General features: G+C 44.5%; 1 protein-coding gene across 1 annotated transcript in view; it reads left to right on the top strand.

The window, feature by feature from the left end:
* The window catches only part of LOC126203579 (glucose dehydrogenase [FAD, quinone]-like), a 234,152-nt gene extending 224,260 nt beyond the window's left edge, over positions 1 to 9,892 (top strand). Inside the window, exon 9 of the mRNA XM_049937940.1 lies at positions 9,722 to 9,892. Within this exon, the coding sequence (XP_049793897.1) occupies positions 9,722 to 9,892 (171 nt within the window). The remainder of the gene's footprint in view (positions 1 to 9,721) is intronic.
* The last annotated feature ends 9,449 nt before the right edge of the window (positions 9,893 to 19,341 follow it).

The raw sequence follows: 19,341 nt of genomic DNA, 5'->3' as shown, positions 1-19,341 counted from the left end.
AGGTGGTTTGCAAAGTACATATGTAGAGGTGGGTACATGTAACATTCTGTATACAGCGTGTACAACAACCTCAGCAGAAACTGACAGAATCCCAAGGATTGCCAACCCGGAACAAAGAAACCTGTCAGGAAAGCAGTTTATTTAGTGGTCACGCCCCAACTACAATAAATTATGGTTTGGTTTTAGGAATGGGGAAAACCATTGCGAATGGAGCAGGATAACTGAACACAATATCTCACCAACGCACCAATTTTGTGCGCCGCTGTAATCAAACCTTTCAACCAGTCAACAAGTGTCGATGAAGAAACCTTGTGCGTCCGACACTCGCGAATGCACACAACGAAGTGTCTTTTTCGAGTGGCATCGTCTCCAGACTTGATCTCACAGTGAATGTTTGTGCCAACTAGTCAAGGGGCAGTACCCCCCCGCCCCCCCCCCCCCCGGACCCTTCCATGCTACTGTAGCTGTTAATGTCTTTTTGTGGTGAATGTGTATCTGCCCTGATGATGGGTGCCCTGATGATGGGAGACGGACCCTCTTGGCGTATATACACTGATGAGCTAAAATATGATGGCAACTGCCCGCCGCGAGGTTGAGTGCCTCCTGCTGGTGTTGCGGGCACGTGACGCAGTAAGGAAAGAATTTAAGCAGAAGAGAGGCGAATGGGCAATAACCACAGCGAAGATACGGGCCGCAAATAAGGATATCCACTGATATAAGCGGATCTGATATAGGGCCATTGTCGTAGCGCTGCGGCTGGAAACTAGAATCTACATCTACATCCATACTCTGCAAGCCACCTGACGGTGTCTGGCAGAGAGTACTTTGAGTACCTCTAGCGATTCTCCCTTCTATTCCAGTCTCCTATTCTTCGTGGAAAGAAAGATTGTCGGTATGCCTCTGTGTGGGCTCTAATCTCTCTGATTTTATCCTCATAGTCTCTTCGCGAGATGTACGTAGGAGGGAGCAATATACTGCTTGACTCCTCGGTGAAGGTATGTTCTCGAAACTTCAACAATAGCCCGTACCGAGCTACTGAGCGTCTCTCCTGCAAAGTCTTCCACTGGAGTTTATCTATCATCTCCGTACGCTTTCGCGATTACTGAATGATCCTGTAACGAAGCGCGCTGCTCTCCGTTGGATCTTCTCTAAACCCTATCTGGTACGGATCCCACACTGGTGAGAAGTATTCAAGCAGTGGGCGAACAAGTGTACTGTAACCTACTTCCTTTGTTTTCGAATTGCATTTCCTTAGGATTCTTCCAATGAATCTCAGTCTGGCATCTGCTTTACCGACTTTCAACTTTATATAGTCATTCCATTTTAAATCACTCCTAATGCCTACTCCCAGATAATTTATGGAATTAACTGCTTCCAGTTGCTGACCTGCTATATTGTAGCTAAATGATAAAGGATCTTTTTTTCTATGTATCTGCAACACATTACACTTGTCTACATTGAGATTCAATTGCCATTCCGTGCACCGTGCGTCAATTCGCTGCAGATCCTCCTGCATTTCAGTACAATTTTCCATTGTTACAACCTCTCGATATACCACAGCATCATCCGCAAAAAGCTTCAGTGAACTTCCGATGTTATCCACAAGATCATTTATGTATATCGTGAATAGCAACGGTCCTACGACATTCCCCTGCGGCACACCTGAAATCTCTCTTACTTCGGAAGATTTCTCTCCATGGAGAATGACATGCTGCGTTCTGTTATCTAGGAACTCCTCAATCCAATCACACAATTGGTCTGATAGTCCATCTGCTCTTACTTTGTTCATTAAACGATTGTGGGGAACTGTATCAAACGGCTTGCGGAAGTCAAGAAACACGGCATCTACCTGTGAACCCGTGTCTATGGCCCGCTGAGTCTCGTGGGCGAATATCGCGAGCTGCGTTTCACACGATCGTCTTTTTCGAAACCCTTGCTGGTTCCTACAGAGTAGATTTCTAGTCTCCAGAAAAGTCATTATACTCGAACATAATACGTGTTCCAAAATTCTCTGAAATGGTGAAGCTGGTCGTCTGTTGGCGTACTACTTGATGGTTCAGATGGCTCTAACCACTATGGGACTTAACATCTGAGGTTCATCACTCCCCCAGAGTTAGAACTACTTAAACCTAACTAACCTAAGGGCATCACACACATCAGTGCCCGGGGCAGGATTCGAACCTGCGACCGTAGCAGCAGCGCAGTTCCGGACTGAAGCGCCTAGAACCGCTCGGCCACAAGGGGGCGTACTACTGTCCCGATCGCCTATGGAAAGTGGTTGAAGGACAGTGAAATAACGGGCATTCCGTACGGGATTGGACGTCCACGTCTCATCACTAAACGTAGAGGTCGGAGGGTCCCCCATAGTGTAATCCAAGATAGGCAGCGATCTGATGCAGGTATGACGACGGAGCTCAATGCCAGTGCAGGTACAGGTTTTTCAGAGCCCACCGTTCAAAGGCCACTGTTGAATATGGAGCTCCACATCACGTGACCCGTACATGTTCCTGTATTAACCCAAGGACATCGTCAGTTATGATTTCAGTGGGCACAGCATCACTGAGTTTTCACCGTGGATCAACAGAAACTTGTCGCCTGTCGAATGAATCGCATTTCTTGTTTTATCAGGTCGATGGTTGGTTCCTTACACGACGTCGTCCAGGCGAATGGCTGCATGAAACATGCACCGCACCACAGACGCAGGGCGGTGAGGGCAGGATTATGCTATGGGGAACATTGAGTTGGGCTTCCATGGGATCTGTAGTGGAGTTCGAAGGCACCATAACAGCAGTGAACTGCCTGAACATTGTTGCGGACCACCTCCATCGCTGCATGCTGGGAGTCTCCCCCTAAGGCGATAACATGTTCCAACAGGATAACTGTCCCCGGCTGCGAGGTCAGTATGGTGGTACAGTGGATTTAGGGACATTACAGTGAACTCACACTGATGTATTGGCGAACAAACGTGTCTGATCGGTACCCATTGGAACATATATCGGTCGCCAGCTACGTGTCAGTAAACCACCATCCAGTAATCTGCGGTAACTGCTTGATCTGTGCGTAGAGATCTGGATCCACAAACTTCATCCTGTCAGGGATTTGTAGAATTCATGCCCAGTAGAATCTCTGTTGTACTGTGTTTCAAAAGTGGAACAACACGCTATCAAACAGGTGGTCATTAATGTTTAGGTTCAGGCTCGTCGGAGTACGTATCGCATATCTGCAGGGCTGTGGTTGTTCGTGGAGCCCTTTTCTTTTCTTTTTTTTTTTTTTTTTTTGCGGGCTCTTTTATTTTAAAGGCACGCTAGGCTGGATGGACCATTTCCTCAGGCCACCCGGGCAGCCAACCGCATTAGCCTGGCTCCTGCCTATCGGCGGAATTTCACAGTGTCGCGTTCCACCCACCCTTTGAGAAAAGGCCCCTGCCAAGCCTAGCTGACCTCTTTCCACATCGGCGTCCGCCCTTACGCCAGTGTTTTCATTACAACCACTGCACTTCACACTAGTCTGGCTGTCTCCTTATTTTTTTTTTCTCCTTTACTTCTTAAGTTCCCTGCCTGTGATTATTTCCCCTCTTTTCTAGAAGACTATAGTAGTCTCGACTCTTCTGTATGGAAGCGAAGTATGAATCCCATCGACAGGAGCCGAATTCAGTCTACAGAAATGAAACTTTCTGGCAGATTACAACCAATACCCGCATCCTCGCATTTCGCGCACAGTGCCCTTACCCGTTCAGCTGTCTAGCCACGACCCCCGACCCACGCTCTCAGCTTCCCCTCTGCCAGTCCCTCTCTCCAACTTTTCAAATTTCTCAGCTCTGCTCCAATAAAGAAGAGCTCAGCAATAAAACGAACACCACCATTTCAGTGTACTTGTATTTGACTACCCAGGTCGGAAAATAGCAAATGTCTTTTTCCTGTCTCATATTTTTACCCATTTATTCATTTATTTTAGTTTTCGGAAGCAATAGACATTTCTACAGATGGTCTCTTCAAAAGTTGTCTTCCAGTCAAGAGGAGTTCTGTCACAAGAGATGTTTTTGGGTTTCAGTGCATTTTAACCACCACAGGGAGACTAAGCTTACAACAGGTTTCGAGTAGCCAAAAACGTATTTTAGATTTCTCCAGTTAGACTTTACTAACCACCCTAGTACCAATGGAGACAATGTTACCTCATAAGCACAACGGAAATACCTTCTTTCCGAAACTATTTTCAGAATATGACTTTCTCTCTCCGAAGAAATTGTATCCAACGATGTTTTGTTCATTTTTATATCTACAACCCATAAAATTTATTGGCTCTGAGCACTATGGGACTTAACTTCTGAGGTCATCAGTCCCCTAGAACTTAGAAACTCAGTTAAGGTCGTATCCGTATAAGCTGTTCGCTAAGAGTATTGCTTACGTATCGGGCGTTACTTTATAACGATCGCTTTCTTTACGTATGTAGCTGAGTGGTCATCGTGACAGACTGTCAATCCTAAGGGTCCGGGTTCGATTCCCGGCTGCGTGGGAGATTTTCTCCCCTTAGGGACTGGGTGTTCTATTGTCCTAATCATCATCATTTCATCCCCATCGACGCGCAGGTCGCCGAAGTGGCGTCAAATCGAAAGACCTGCACCAGGCGAACGGTCTACCCAACGGGAGGCCCTAGCCACACGACATTTCATTTCAATTCACTAGATTCCCCTAAAAATCGGAAACTGTGACTCGTCTAGAAACTGAGTGAGGATATATTAAGCGTCGGGTAACATAAGGAAAATTTTTGTTGTACATGGTTATCCTCATGTAAACTGTACTTGTATCAAAAGTAATTGTTTTGGTTATATAAAAGCGCGTAAGTTAAGCAATCAACAAATTTTTATTACTTATAAAATGCAATTTATATTCCATAAGGATAGAAAATACACACTGGACTAACACTGAATAATGTGCGGTGCTAATTATGTGCAAAGTAAAAAAAAAAAAAAAAAAAAAAAAAAAGAACAAACAAGAGAGATATTTTGTCGGCTCCTAGTTTCTCTCTTACATATTCATTTATGTTTAGTTCCCTACCAATTCTACCCGCTATCCTACTATTTACTACGTCATTTGTGCAGTGTACCAAAACTGCCGAACAGTAGTTACAGTAGCGCGCGAGTGTTAACACCGCAAAAGAACCTGTTTCTGAAAGAACCAGTTTTCGGTTTTTTATTACTATTATTTCCTGTAATAAAGGTAGAAATCGAATAAAAATTAAAAACTTTTTATTCTCTTGGCTCGAATATTCATAGAAACAAAATAATAAACAGACAAACAGAAACCTTAGTACGTCCACCGATTGGTGCTTTTCTCAAAAAGTGATAAGTAGTTCAATACCACAACAAATCACTAGTATTATCCTACTAATTCTAATTTTTTGAAACTCCGCTCAAAATTATATTGTAATCGGGTGCCTGCCGGAGTGGCCGTGCGGTTCTGGGCGCTACAGTCTGGAACCGAGCGACCGCTACTGTCGCAAGTTCGAATCCTGCCTCGGGCATGGATGTGTGTGATGTCCTTAGGTTAGTTAGGTTTAATTAGTTCTAAGTTCTAGGCGACTAATGACCTCACAAGTTAAGTCGCATAGTGCTCAGAGCCATTTTGTAATCGGGTATCATATTGCTGTTTGGACATTACGAATAGTCAGTATCAAACTGTGAAAACTGAAGTTAAAGTGCTCTGTTTATAGTGTTAATTTGTCCATTTTCAGGGGCCATCAAGAAGGCAAAGGAATATTATATAGACACAGACAGCGATCAGCTACTTTCTGTTTTTATTGGATGCTATGGCTGGTTCAAATGGCTATGAGCACTATGGGACTTAACATCTGAGGTCATCAGTCCCCTAGGCCGGCCGGTGTGGCCGTGCGGTTAAAGGCGCTTCAGTCTGGAACCGCGTGACCGCCATGGTCGCAGGTTCGAATCCTGCCTCGATCATGGATGTGTGTGATGTCCTTAGGTTAGTTAGGTTTAATTAGTTCTAAGTTCTAGGCGACTGATGACCTCAGAAGTTAAGTCGCATAGTGCTCAGACCCATTTGAACCAACATCAGTCCGCTAGAACTTAGAACTACTTAAACCTAACTAACCTAAGGACATCACACACATCCATGCCCGAGGCAGGATTCGAACCTGTGACGGTAGCGGTGGTGCGGTTCCAGACTGAAGTGCCTAGAACCGCTCGGCCACTACGGCCGGCTTGGATGCTATGGATGAGCTGTTAATTTTTGCTGTGTCTTAGCCTGCAGCAAACGTATTTTTTCCCGAAGAAAACCTGGGACACATATTTGTAAATTTCCAACATTTTCATCATGCGCAAGTGCTGCCAACTGTTCGGCATCTTTATGAAAATAAGAGCAATTCAGTGCAACAGTGCGCAGCAGTTCGTAACCACCAGAATACACAGATGTGGTTGGTTTGCTATATTCCACTGTGTAATTGAATATTATTATTGATATTCTGCATGGTAATTATTGAATGATCATTTTACTATTTATGACAATGGAGAATATTTCGCAATTAGCTATTTTAGTCCATAAAATGAAGGTCAGGTTACAAAGTACGTTTTAGAAACTGGTACACGTTTTTGTGTAAATCTTGCATCTAAATTCATTAAAAAATCTCCCTAAGAATGAAAAATTTTCCTTCCTCCGGAAAAAATTCAGGCCTGAAAGGTTTAAGCTACGAAACACGCCATACGAATATAATTCTTGGTTGGGACCAAACAGAGAGGTCATCGACCCCGTCGGGTTAGGGAAGGACGCAGCCGTGCCCTTTCACAGGAGCCATCCCGGCGTTTACCTGAAGCGATTTAGGAAAATCACGGGAAACCTAAATTAGAATGGCCGGACGCGGCTTCGAACCGTCGTCCTCTCGAATGCGAGTACAGTGTGCTAACTTCTCTCGGTGGCATAATTGTCGCAGCACTGCTGTACTAGTTCTTATGGCACGTGTTTGTTGCTCGTTTCTGTCAGCATTATTATTAAAACGCCGCAGGTGGCTTTCACAATTCTCTATAATAACGTAACATTTCATATTAATGCAAATTTTACGAACAAAAATTACTAGTTTTATAAAAAAAAGGTTCACTTAGAAACGAAAAAGTTTAGCACTGTTGCTGTGGTTAATTCGTATTTCTAGGGTGTAGAAAAATTTCCGCTACCAGTCACAATAAAAGATTATTTATTCGTCACACGACCGGTTTCGGGCTTGTGCCCATCCTCAGGTGTTTATACATTCATGTACATGTTTATATTGCTGGAGATCGCTGTTTAAATACAAAGAAAATTATTTGCTGATGACTAAACAGATACAAGTGCAACAATTGTAAGTGGCAAGGCAGCAGCTGTCGAAAATATGTCTGTACTTGCATGAAGATGAAGCGTCCTTATTATAATTATGCTGTGGTGACAGTTTTACACTCAGCTGCACATTTGTTATCATTTTCTAGTCGATGTTTCAGTTTTTTAAAAGTTGGTGAAATATGCAGCAAACTTCTAAAAAACTGATATATGGACGTGAAAATAACAAATGTGCAACTGACTGGAAAACTATCACCACAGCATAATTATAATAAGGATGCTTCATCTTTATGTAAGTAAATATTTTCGACAAATGCTGCCTTGCCACTCACACTTGCTCCACTTGTATCTTTTTAGTCACCAGCAAATAATTTTCTTTGTATGTAAACAGTGATCTCCAGCAGTATAGACGTGTACATGAATGTATAAACACCTGAGGATGGGCACAAGCCCGAAACCGGTCGTGTGAAGAATAGATAATCTTTTATTGTGACTGGTAGCGGAAATTTTTCTACGCCTTATAAAAGAATAGTCACGCAATTCAACAGCATGCACTATAATTCATATTTCGGATTTTTGGTCGGTTACTAGTAAAAAATAAAAAAAAAAAACACTTGTTATAACCGAGAAGGCGTTCGATACAGTTCCGCACCGTCGCCTGATAAACAAAGTGAGAGCCTACGGAATATCAGACCAGCTGTATGGCTGGATTGAAGAGTTTTTAGCAAACAGAACACAGCATGTTGTTCTCAATGGAGAGACGTCTACAGACGTTAAAGTAACCTCAGGCGTGCCACAGGGGAGTGTTATGGGACCATTGCTTTTCACAACATATATAAATGACGTAGTAGATAGTGTCGGAAGTTCCATGCGGCTTTTCGCGGATGATGCTGTGGTATACAGAGTAGTTGCAGCATTAGAAAATTGCAGCGAAATGCAGGAAGATCTGCAGCGGATAGGCACTTGGTGCAGGGAGTGTCAACTGACCCTTAACATAGACAAATGTAATGTATTGCGAATGCATAGAAAGAAGGATCCTTTATTGTATGATTATATGATAGCGGAGCAAACACTGGTAGCAGTTACTTCTGTAAAATATCTGGGAGTACGCGCACGGAACGATTTGCAGTGGAATGATCATATAAAATTAATTGTTGGTAAGGCGGGTGCCAGGTTGAGATTCATTGGGAGAGTCCTTAGAAAATGTAGTCCATCAACAAAGGAGGTGGCTTACAAAACACTCGTTCGACATATACTTGAGTATTGCTCATCAGTGTGGGATCCGTACTAGGTCGGGTTGACAGAGGAGATAGAGAAGATCCAAAAAAGAGCGGCGCGTTTCGTCACAGGGTTGTTTGGTAAGCGTGATGGCTTGATTGAAGAGTTTTTAGCAAACAGAACACAGCATGTTGTTCTCAATGGAGAGACGTCTACAGACGTTAAAGTAACCTCAGGCGTGCCACAGGGGAGTGTTATGGGACCATTGCTTTTCACAACATATATAAATGACCTAGTAGATAGTGTCGGAAGTTCCATGCGGCTTTTCGCGGATGATGCTGTAATATACAGAGTAGTTGCAGCATTAGAAAATTGTAGCGAAATGCAGGAAGATCTGCAGCGGATAGGCACTTGGTGCAGGGAGTGGCAACTGTCCCTTAACATAGACAAATGTAATGTATTGCGAATGCATAGAAAGGAGGATCCTTCATTGTATGATTATAAGATAGCGGAGCAAACACTGGTAGCAGTTACTTCTGTAAAATATCTGGGAGTACGCGTACGGAACGATTTGCAGTGGAATGATCATATAAAATTAATTGTTGGTAAGGCGGGTGCCAGGTTGAGATTCATTGGGAGAGTCCTTAGAAAATGTAGTCCATCAACAAAGGAGGTGGCTTACAAAACATTCGTTCGACGTATACTTGAGTATTGCTCAACATCGGGTTGACGGAGGAGATAGAGAAGATCCAAAGAAGAGCGGCGTGTTTCGTCACAGGGTTATTTGGTAAGCGTGATAGCGTTACGGAGATGTTTAGCAAACTCAAGTGGCAGACTCTGCAAGAGAGGCGCTCTGCATCGCGGTGTAGCTCGCTGTCCAGGTTTCGACAGGGTGCGTCTCTGGATGAGGTATCGAATATATTGCTTCCCCGTACTTATACCTCCCGAGGAGATCACGAATGTAAAATTAGAGAGATTCGACCGCGCACGGAGGCTTTCCGGCAGTCGTTCGTCCCGCGAACCGTACGCGACTGGAACAGGAAAGGGAGGTTATGACAGTGGCACGTAAAGTGCCCTCCGCCACACACCGTTGGGTGGCTTGCGGTGTATAAATGTAGATGTAGACCAAACGTATCCCGAAAAATACCGGTTATTCAGAACTGTAATACCGGTATCGGTTTAAGGCGATCCCCTACGCTGGTGCCGAAAGACGGTTTCGCCCGGTTGCACGCTGGAGCCTCGGCTACACAGCAGAGAGGCAAAGTGTTTCGGAAGTGAGCGACAAAGACGAGTGGCGTGCCCGCGGCGAACGGAACGGCACGGAGCGGCTGGCCGGTCAGCGGGCCGCGAGTTGAGTGGCCTCGACGCGTGCGGTGAGGGGGGGGGGGATTAGAAAGTGAAACGCGAGCGCCGCCCCCTCCCCCCCTCCCCCCACCGCACAGTAACGGTGCCACCGCGAGGCGAGGCGAGCCGAGGCCAGGCGCCGTTATCGACAAGCCGCGGGTCGACAACCTCTGCGCCGCTGCGCTTAAAGCGGATGGCGCGCGCCGCGCCGCGCCTCGCCTGGACCAGCCGCAGTGCACGGGGGCGGCGGGCGCGCCAGAGCGCCGCCTCCCGCGCCGGCCGCAGTCGGCGCCGCCTGCTGCTGTCCGAGCGTCGACTCCCGCAGCCGCTGCCGGCGGCAGCCGCAGCCACGCGTACTGCATGCCGCAAATCGCGTCATTGTGCTTCTTACCTACAGGCACGTTCCTCTCTCGTCCGTCTTCGGACCTTCCGTGGCGTCCCCGCGGTCGCCACCACAATGCAAGCAGGCACTCTTTGCGATGTGCGCCGAGCGAGACAAATTACACGACGCACTGATCAGCACATTTAACTGCAAACGGTCACTGGCGTACACGAGTTAGGAAGAGATCGGATACTACCGGCTGCGTAAGCTTTTTCGAAACAGTGTTTTCTGTCTGAAGTGGAACACTCTTCACACTAAACAAAACTACGATGCCTTGCTTAACAAAGTTGTAATAAGAAACTTCCTGGCAGATTAAAACTGTGTGCCGGACCGAACTCGAACTCGGGACCTTTGCCTTTCGCGGGCAAGTACTGCAAGGTTCGCAGGAGAGCTTCTGTAAAGTTTGGAAATTTAGGAGACGAGGTGCTGGCAGAAGTAAAGTTGTGAGGAGGGGGTGTGAGTCTTGCTTGGGTAGCTCAGTTGGTAGAGCACTGGCCCGCCAAAGGCAAAGGTCCCGAGTTCGAGTCTCGGTCCGGCACACAGTTTTTATCTGCCAAAAAGTTCCATGTCAGCGCACACTCCGCTGCAGAGTGAAAATCTCATTCTAGAATTATAATACTCATTGCCTTAACAATACACGTCTTGATTGCTTTATAGCAGTGAAACCGGCAATGCTTCGGAATTGTTAAATGTGTATGGGAACTGATAAGACGATGTTCATACAGTCAGTGCCCAAACCAACAGGGATAACAGAGGAGACAAAAACAAACATTATTTGAGACCCAGGACAATGATCGCGATTGATTTGAGGAAACCACGTGCAATGGTGGTCCAACTTGATGCGTCATATGTAATTCCCAAACAAATATTTTTATTTAATAACAATTCTGTCATAAACCAACTAACAGTTACCAAGATTCTTGCCAAATACATACAAATAGTTAAGATATTTAAATTAATATCATAAGGAACCTTCCATTATACACTGAACAGCCAAAGATACTGGTACACCTGCCTAATATCGCGTAGCGCCCCCGCGAGCACGCAGAAGTGTCGCACCACGACGTGCCATCGACTCGGCTAATGTCTCAAGTAGTGCTGGAGGAAACTGACACCATGAATACTGCAAAGCTGCCCATAAATTCGTAACACTACGAGGGTCCGCAGATCTCTTCTGAACAGCACGTTGCAGGGCATCCCAGATACCAAATGGTTCAAATGGCTCTGAGCACTATGGGACTTAACTTCTGAGGTTATCAGTCCCCTAGAACTTAGAACTACTTAAACCTAACTAACCTAAGGACATCACACACTTCTCTGCCCGAGGCAGGATTCGAACCTGTGGCCGTAGCGCTAGATATCCTCAATAATGTTCATGTCTGGAGATTTTGGTCGCCAGAAGAAGTGTTTAAACTCAGCCACTCTGTAGCAATTCTGGACGTGTGTGGTGTCGCTTTGTCCTACTGGAATTGCCCAAGTCCATCGGTAAGCACAATGGAGATGAATAGATGCAGGTGATCAGACAGGATGCTTACAAACATGTCACCTGTCAGAGTCGTATCTAGACGTATCAGGGATCCCATATCACTCCAAACGCACACGCCCCACACCATTTCAGAGCATCCACCAGTTTGAACAGTCCCGTGCTGAAACGCAGGGTCCATAGATTCGTGAAATTGTCTCCATAACACTACACAACAAACCGCTTGATACAACATGAAAGACCGAGCGAGGTGGCGCAGTGGTTAGACACTGGACTCGCATTTGGGAGGACGACGGTTCAATCTCGCGTCCGGCCATCCTGATTTAGGTTTTCCGTGATTTCCCTAAATCGGTCCAGGCAAATGCCGGGATGGTTCCTTTCAAAGGGAACGGCCGACTTCCTTCCCCGTCCTTCCCTAATCCGATGAGACCGATGACCTCACTGTCTGGTCTCCTTCCCCAAAACAACCAATCTACCAACAACATGAAACGACGCTCGTTCGACCAGGCAGCATGTTTCCAGTCAGCAACTGGTCGGTGTTGACGGGCCCAGGCGAGGCATAAAGCATTGTGTCTTGCAGCCATTAAGGGTACACGGCTGGGTCTTCGGCTCCGAAAGCCCATATCGATGACGTTTCGTTGAATGGTTCGAGCCCTGACACTTGCTGATGGCCCAAAACCGAAATCTGCAGCAATTTGCGGAAGGGTTGCACGCCTGTCACGTTGAAAGATTCTCTTCAGTCGTCGTGGGTCCCGTTCTTGAAGGATCTTTTTCCGGACGCAGCGATGTCGGAGATTTGATGTTTCACCGGATTTCTGATTTTCACGGTACACACGTGAAGTGGTCGTACGGGAAAATCCCCACTTCATCGCCATCTAGGAGATGCTGTCTCCCATCGCTCGTGCGCCGACTACAACACCACGCTCAAACTCACTTAAATCTTGATAACCTGCCATTGTAGCAGCAGTAACCGATCTAACAACTGCGACAGACACTTGTTGTCTTATATAGGTGTTGCCGACCGCAGCGCCATATTCTGCCTGTTTACTCTGTATTTGAATACGCATGCCTATACCAGCTTCTTTGGCGCTTCCATGTAAAACTAATGTCTTAAGAATGTAAGTATTGATTATTTTATACTAGCGAAACAGGCAATGTCTCGGAATTGTTAAATGTGTATTGGAACTGAACATAGGATGTTCAAAAATTCAGTTCCCAAACTAACAGGGCTGATACAGGAGACAAAAACAAATATTATTTGAGACCCAGGACAAGGATCGGGATTAATTTAAGGAAAACATGTGGAAGGGAGGCCTAACTTAATGCGTCATTTGTAATTCCAAAAAAAAAAAAAAAAAAAAAAGGTTCACATGAGGCTTAACAGCTGAGGTCATCATTCCCATAAACATAGAACTACTTAAACCTACCTAACCTAAGGACATCACACACATCCATGCCCGAGACAGGATTCGAACCTGCGACCGTAGTAGCCGTGTGGTTCCGAACTGAAGCACCTAGAACCGCCCGGCCACCGCTGCCGGCTGTCCCCGAATGCAACCACGTATGTTATTTAAAGAACGAAACTAAATTACAATATCAAACCGTCTTCTAGTACAACAATACGTGCCTGAATGCGGTACATAGTAATCAGTCAACTGAACAGGCCTACAACGTCGCTCCGATTGTAAAAAACATCTGCGTTCTGGTTGCTGGAAGTCAAGGCTACAGTTAACTACTTATTAATATAGAAATGACTTATTTAATATAAAACTGATAATTGCAAATGTAAGTTGGTTGGTTGATTTGGGGGAGAGGACCAAACAGCGAGGTCATCGGTCCCATTGCGTTAGGGGCGTATGGGAAAAGAAGTCGGCCGTGCCCTTTCAAAGGAACAATCCCGTCATTTGCCTGAAGCGATTTAGGGACATCACGGGAAACCTAAATCAGGATGGTCTTACGCGTATTTGAACCATCGTCTCCCCGAATGCGAGTCCGGTGTGCTAACCACTGCGGCACATTTCTCAGTACCAAATATAAGATTACAATTAGTAACAGTGTATTATTAATTGTGAGAGAAAGTCCTCTCAGAGTGAAAATTAGCAAATATGTCTTAACTAATGGTCTAGATACACTTTGATGGGTGACCATCCTGTCTGCCGAGCGCTGTTGGCAAGCGGGGTGCACTCAGCCCTTGTGAGGCAAACTGAGGAGCTATTTGATTGAGAAGTAGCGGTTCCGGTCTCGTAAACTGACATACGGCCGGGAGTGCGGTGTGCTGACCACGTGCCCCTCCATATCCGCATCCAGTGACGTTTGTGGGTTGAGGATGACACGGCGGCCGGTCGCTACCGTTGGGGCTTCCAAGGCCTGTTCGGACGGAGTTTAGTTTTTAGTTTTTAATGGTTTAGATACGTCACGCCCGCCATTATGAAATAATTACTGTTACATTAAACAATTATTACCTTAGTGGGAACCTGCTGAAAAACCAGTCCCATCGAAGCAGAAAGGCAAAAAACAGGGAGGAGAGACAACAAAATATAAAATATTTCCAAAAAATGCTTTGTTACTTGAACTGCTTTGTTCATTCAACAACCGTTGTAGGTACTTTTTTATTTTACTTTAAATTATTTTTCTTTTGCTTTATTATCCTCCTCCATCTTTTTTGTGTGAATAAAATATTTGATGATAACATGGCAATAGGAGGACACCGGTAGTTATATCATTTGTCTGACCTGAAGCTGAAGTATATTATTAAAAAAAAATAGTCAAATTGATGCGTGACGGCATCAACACGTAAAAACGAGGGTTGTAACTTTAATAGTGGCAACTATTTATTTACAGCTTGTACAAAACAGATACGTGTTCAAAGTTTTACTGATCTTCAGAGTAGTTACTAGCATTGTGTATAACTCGTTGTCAGCCATGTGGAAGTCGTAGGATACTTTTAGCAGTGCCAGTTATGTTGACAGTTTGAGCGGCGCGGTCTATAGCCCGACGAATTTGTAGCAGTTCTGAAGCGAATGCCGTGAAGTGTCTCCTTCAGTTTAGAAATCGAGTTCAACTTACGAAGGCTTAAGTCAGGGGAGTTCAGTAGGTGGTATAGCACTTAGCAGCCCCATCAGTCGGACAAATAAAAAAAATGGCTCTAAGCACTATGGGACTTAACATCTGAGGTCATCAGTCCCCTAGACTTAGAACTACTTAAACCTAAGTAATCTAAGGGCATCACACACATCCATGCCCGAGGCAGGATTCGAACCTGCGACCGTAGCAGGAGGGCGGTTCCGGACTGAAGTGCCTAGAACCACTCGGCCACAACGGCTGGCTCGAACAAATCAGTAACAGCTTGCACTGTACGTGCTTGAGCATTGTCCTGCAAAATGATGGTCAGGTCCTGCAGAAAGTGTCATCACTTCTGTCTCTACGCTGTTCATTTTTGGAACACAACCTACGACCAGCTTAGAGACAGAAGTGATGACACTTTCTGCAGGACCTGACCATCATTTTGCAGGACAATGCTCAAGCACGTACAGTGCAAGCTGTTACTGATATGTTTGACTAATGGGAATGCTAAATGCTATACCACGTACTGCACTCCCCTGCCTTAAGCCCTCGTGAGTTGAACTAGTTTTCTAAACTGAAGGAAACACTTCACGGCATTCGCTTCAGAACTGCTACAAATTCGTCGGGCAATAGACCGCGCCGCTCGAACTGGGAACACAACTGGCACTGCTAAGAGTATCCTACGACTTACACATCGCTTTCAACGGGCTATACACAATGCTGGTGACTACTTTGAATGTCAGTCGAACTTTGAAACACGTATCTATTTTGTACGAGCCTCTGGTAAAGTTCCAACCCTCGTATCTCACAACGTTTCTGCTACTATAGCTGCTGTAGTCATCAGGATGACGATGTCTGCGATTATGTATTCTACTTGTTCCTAGGTACAGTCCAGTACTATATTCGCTACGATATTTTGCATGTATGACTGAGAGTAAAACTAAAGGTTCCTGGCAGATTAAAACTGTATACCTATGTATCTCAAACTGTCTCGATACACCAATAAAAATTTGGAAGTTGACTTCCTAAAAAATTATCCAGAAATCCATTAACAAACAAGCATGCCATGAATAACTAAGGGAATTAAAGTCTCATGTAAGAGGAAGAGGGAAATTTATATAAAGGCCACAGTAGACCACAATCCGACGTTACCTGCATGCTACAAAACTATTGTAGCATTGTAAGGAAAGTCATTGAAATATCCAGAAGTTTGCACATCCTGACGTGCAGATAACAATACTAAAACTACGTGGAATATCATTCAATACGAGACAGGCCATCCAGTCAGTGCTCAAGATACCATAACAATCACACTAAATGACAATGTTAAGACTGATAATTCGCAGGTTACAAGCACTTTTAACAATCACCTTTTAAATGTAGCAGCAAAAACAGGATTGAATGGTTCAGTTGAAGAAGCAAGAGAATATCTGAAAAAGTCGATCGACACTACTTTAAGCAACTAATAGACTTATCTCGATTGATTTTTTTCCTATTCCTCATATAATAGCTTAACCTTATAATTTAAAGATCACTGATATTAATAAAAGTATAAAAGTTCTAAAAAAACTGAAGCTCATGTGGTGTTGATGGAATTTCAAACAGAATTCTGGAAAGTTATTTCAACTTAATAAGTAATGTTATTAATGACGCAAGCAATACATCACCGGCACAGTATTTTTCGACAGGTTGAAATATTCAGTTGTTATATCTCTTCACACAAAAGATGACAAGACAGGCCTAAACATTTATCGTCCAGTTTTCTTACCTACGCCTTTTCCCAAAATATTCGAATAAGTGATGTACTCAAGAGAAGTCAGTAGCTCAGAGAGGACTTAAATATGTAACAACAAAAATTTTTGGTTACTTGCCTAATGGTATAAAATGTCAGATAGCAGAGCAAGTTATAAATTTAACTTAAAATCAATTCTCCTGGACAACTCCTTCTACTCCGTTGACGAATTTCTGCTTAAAAAGTGGTAGCCAAAAAATAAAAGAAAATCTTGTTTTCAAGTCTAGTTGCATCGGTAGGATGAATAATAATGTATTTATTAAGTGTCATAAATATATATTCATTAATTTTAACATTAATCAGGTATATATATATCCTGAAAACTGAATCGTTCCACATCATATCGATGAAAGTCTTTCAAATGATCCATGGAACATGTAACTGAGTAACTAACTGTTAAAACAAAGGCATCGATGTTAACATTAGGCCTATTGCATAGAGTGAATTTTTAAGCTTTTCTTTAAAGCTAAACAAAAGGATTTCTTTAAAATAAAATTGGTGGGGCAAAGACTGTGTTTTATGTGCGCCCACAGAAAAAGTCGCAAAGTGTTACTTGACCTGGGAGCCCAAAAGCAATGAACAAGACCTTGTTGTCGACCTCCTACAATCCAACGTTGTGGGATGGTGCTGTTAAGATAACGTTCTACCTCCTGGTGAAAGTGAAGCGGGGCGCCGTTATGCATAAAGATAAAGTCATTGGAATCTTTGTGAAGTTCACAAAATAAGCAGTTTTGCAGCATGTACAGGTATGACATTCCTGTCACATTTATCCCTTGAAAAAAGAAAGATACATAAACTTTGTGAACTGAGGCGACACACAACACATTCAGCTTCGGTGAGTCTCTTTCAAGTTCGACGATGACGTCAGGATTTTGTGACCCCTAATTCTTACATTATGGCGGTTCACTTTACCCGGTAGATGAAACGTCGATTCGTCCGAAAATATGAGTCGTTAGGAAAAAGTTTGCTCTGCCATATCCTGGAGAACTGAAATACAACATTCGTACCTTCTGTTATAGTCGCCGGGACGCAACTGCTGCAATAACTGCAACTTATAGCGCTTCATATGTAGGCGTCGTTTCAGAATGCGCCAACTGTTGTTTGAGAAAGTCGAAGTTCCTGACCTGCCCATCTTGTGGAGTTACAAAGGCTTCGTGTGAACGCATGTCGGATATGCTCGATGTTTTCATGAGACTTGAATGGCCGATCAGTGCTCTTTCCTTTGTACATGCAACCAGCTTCCCAGAATATTGAATGCCAGTCATAGTTTCGCTTGTGCAGAGGCGACTTCTTGCTGAATCGATGGCGGAATGCACGTTGCACTTGAACAGTGGGCTGGCTTCGAGCAAATTCCAGCACACAAAATGATTCCTTTTGTTATGTAGTCGCCATGTTGCTACAAACAAACGACAACGCAGCTGTGTCAAAACTTTGAACCTTCCTCTATACAGTGACGTGCGCAGTGTCTTTCTATCTTTTACAATTTGTCTGCAATAAACAACTAAAATCCGTTCTTTCTTTCTCAATGACGCTGTACTTCCTGTCTCTCTATACGAGGTGCATTCAAGTTCTAAGGCCTCCGATTTTTTTTCTCCGGACTGGAAAGAGATAGAAACATGCGCATTGTTTTAAAATGAAGCCGCGTTTATTGTCAATACGTCCCAGAGATGGCAGCACAGTACGGCAGATGGAATTTTACCGCCAGCGGCGAGAATGAGAACTGTTTTAAATACTTAAAATGGCGACGTTTTCCGTACTTGAACACCGTGCAATCATTCGTTTTCTGAATTTGCGTGGTGTGAAACCAATTGAAATTCATCGACAGTTGAAGGAGACATGTGGTGATGGAGTTATGGATGTGTCGAAAGTGCGTTCGTGGGTGCGACAGTTTAATGAAGGCAGAACATCGTGTGGCAACAAACCGAAAAACCTCGGGCTCGCACAAGCCGGTCTGACGACATGATCGAGAAAGTGGAGAGAATTGTTTTGGGGGATCGCCGAATGACAGTTGAACAGATCGCCTCCAGAGTTGGCATTTCTGTGGGTTCTGTGCACACAATCCTGCATGACGACCTGAAAATGCGAAAAGTGTCATCCAGATGGGTGCCACGAATGCTGACGGACGATCACACGGCTGCCCGTGTGGCATGTTGCTAAGCAATGTTGACGCACAACGACAGCATGAATGGGACTTTCTTTCCGTCGGTTATGACAATGGATGAGACGTGGATGCCATTTTTCAATCCAGAAACAAAGCGCTAGTCAGCTCAATGGAAGCACACAGATTCACCGCCACCAAAAAAATTTCGGGTAACCGCCAGTGCTGAAAAAATGATGGTATCCATGTTCTGGGACAGCGAGGGCGTAATCCTTACCCATTGCATTCCAAAGGGCACTACGGTAACAGGTGCATCCTACGAAAATGTTTTGAAGAACAAATTCCTTCCTGCACTGCAACAAAAACGTCTGGGAAGGGCTGTGCGTGTGCTGTTTCACCAAGACAACGCACCCGCACATCGAGCTAACGTTACGCAACAGTTTCTTCGTGATAACAACTTTGAAGTGATTCCTCATGCTCCCTACTCACCTGACCTGGCTCCTAGTGACTTTTGGCTTTTTCCAACAATGAAAGACACTCTCCGTGGCCGCACATTCACCAGCCGTGCTGCTATTGCCTCAGCGCTTTTCCAGTGGTCAAAACAGACTCCTAAAGAAGCAAGCCTTCGCCGCTGCCATGGAA

Source organism: Schistocerca nitens, chromosome 9 (assembly GCF_023898315.1).
Source record: "Schistocerca nitens isolate TAMUIC-IGC-003100 chromosome 9, iqSchNite1.1, whole genome shotgun sequence".
Lineage (NCBI taxonomy): Eukaryota > Metazoa > Arthropoda > Insecta > Orthoptera > Acrididae > Schistocerca > Schistocerca nitens.
The sequence above is the reverse complement of the archived record's forward strand: the minus strand, read 5'-3'. Positions and strand labels throughout refer to the sequence as shown.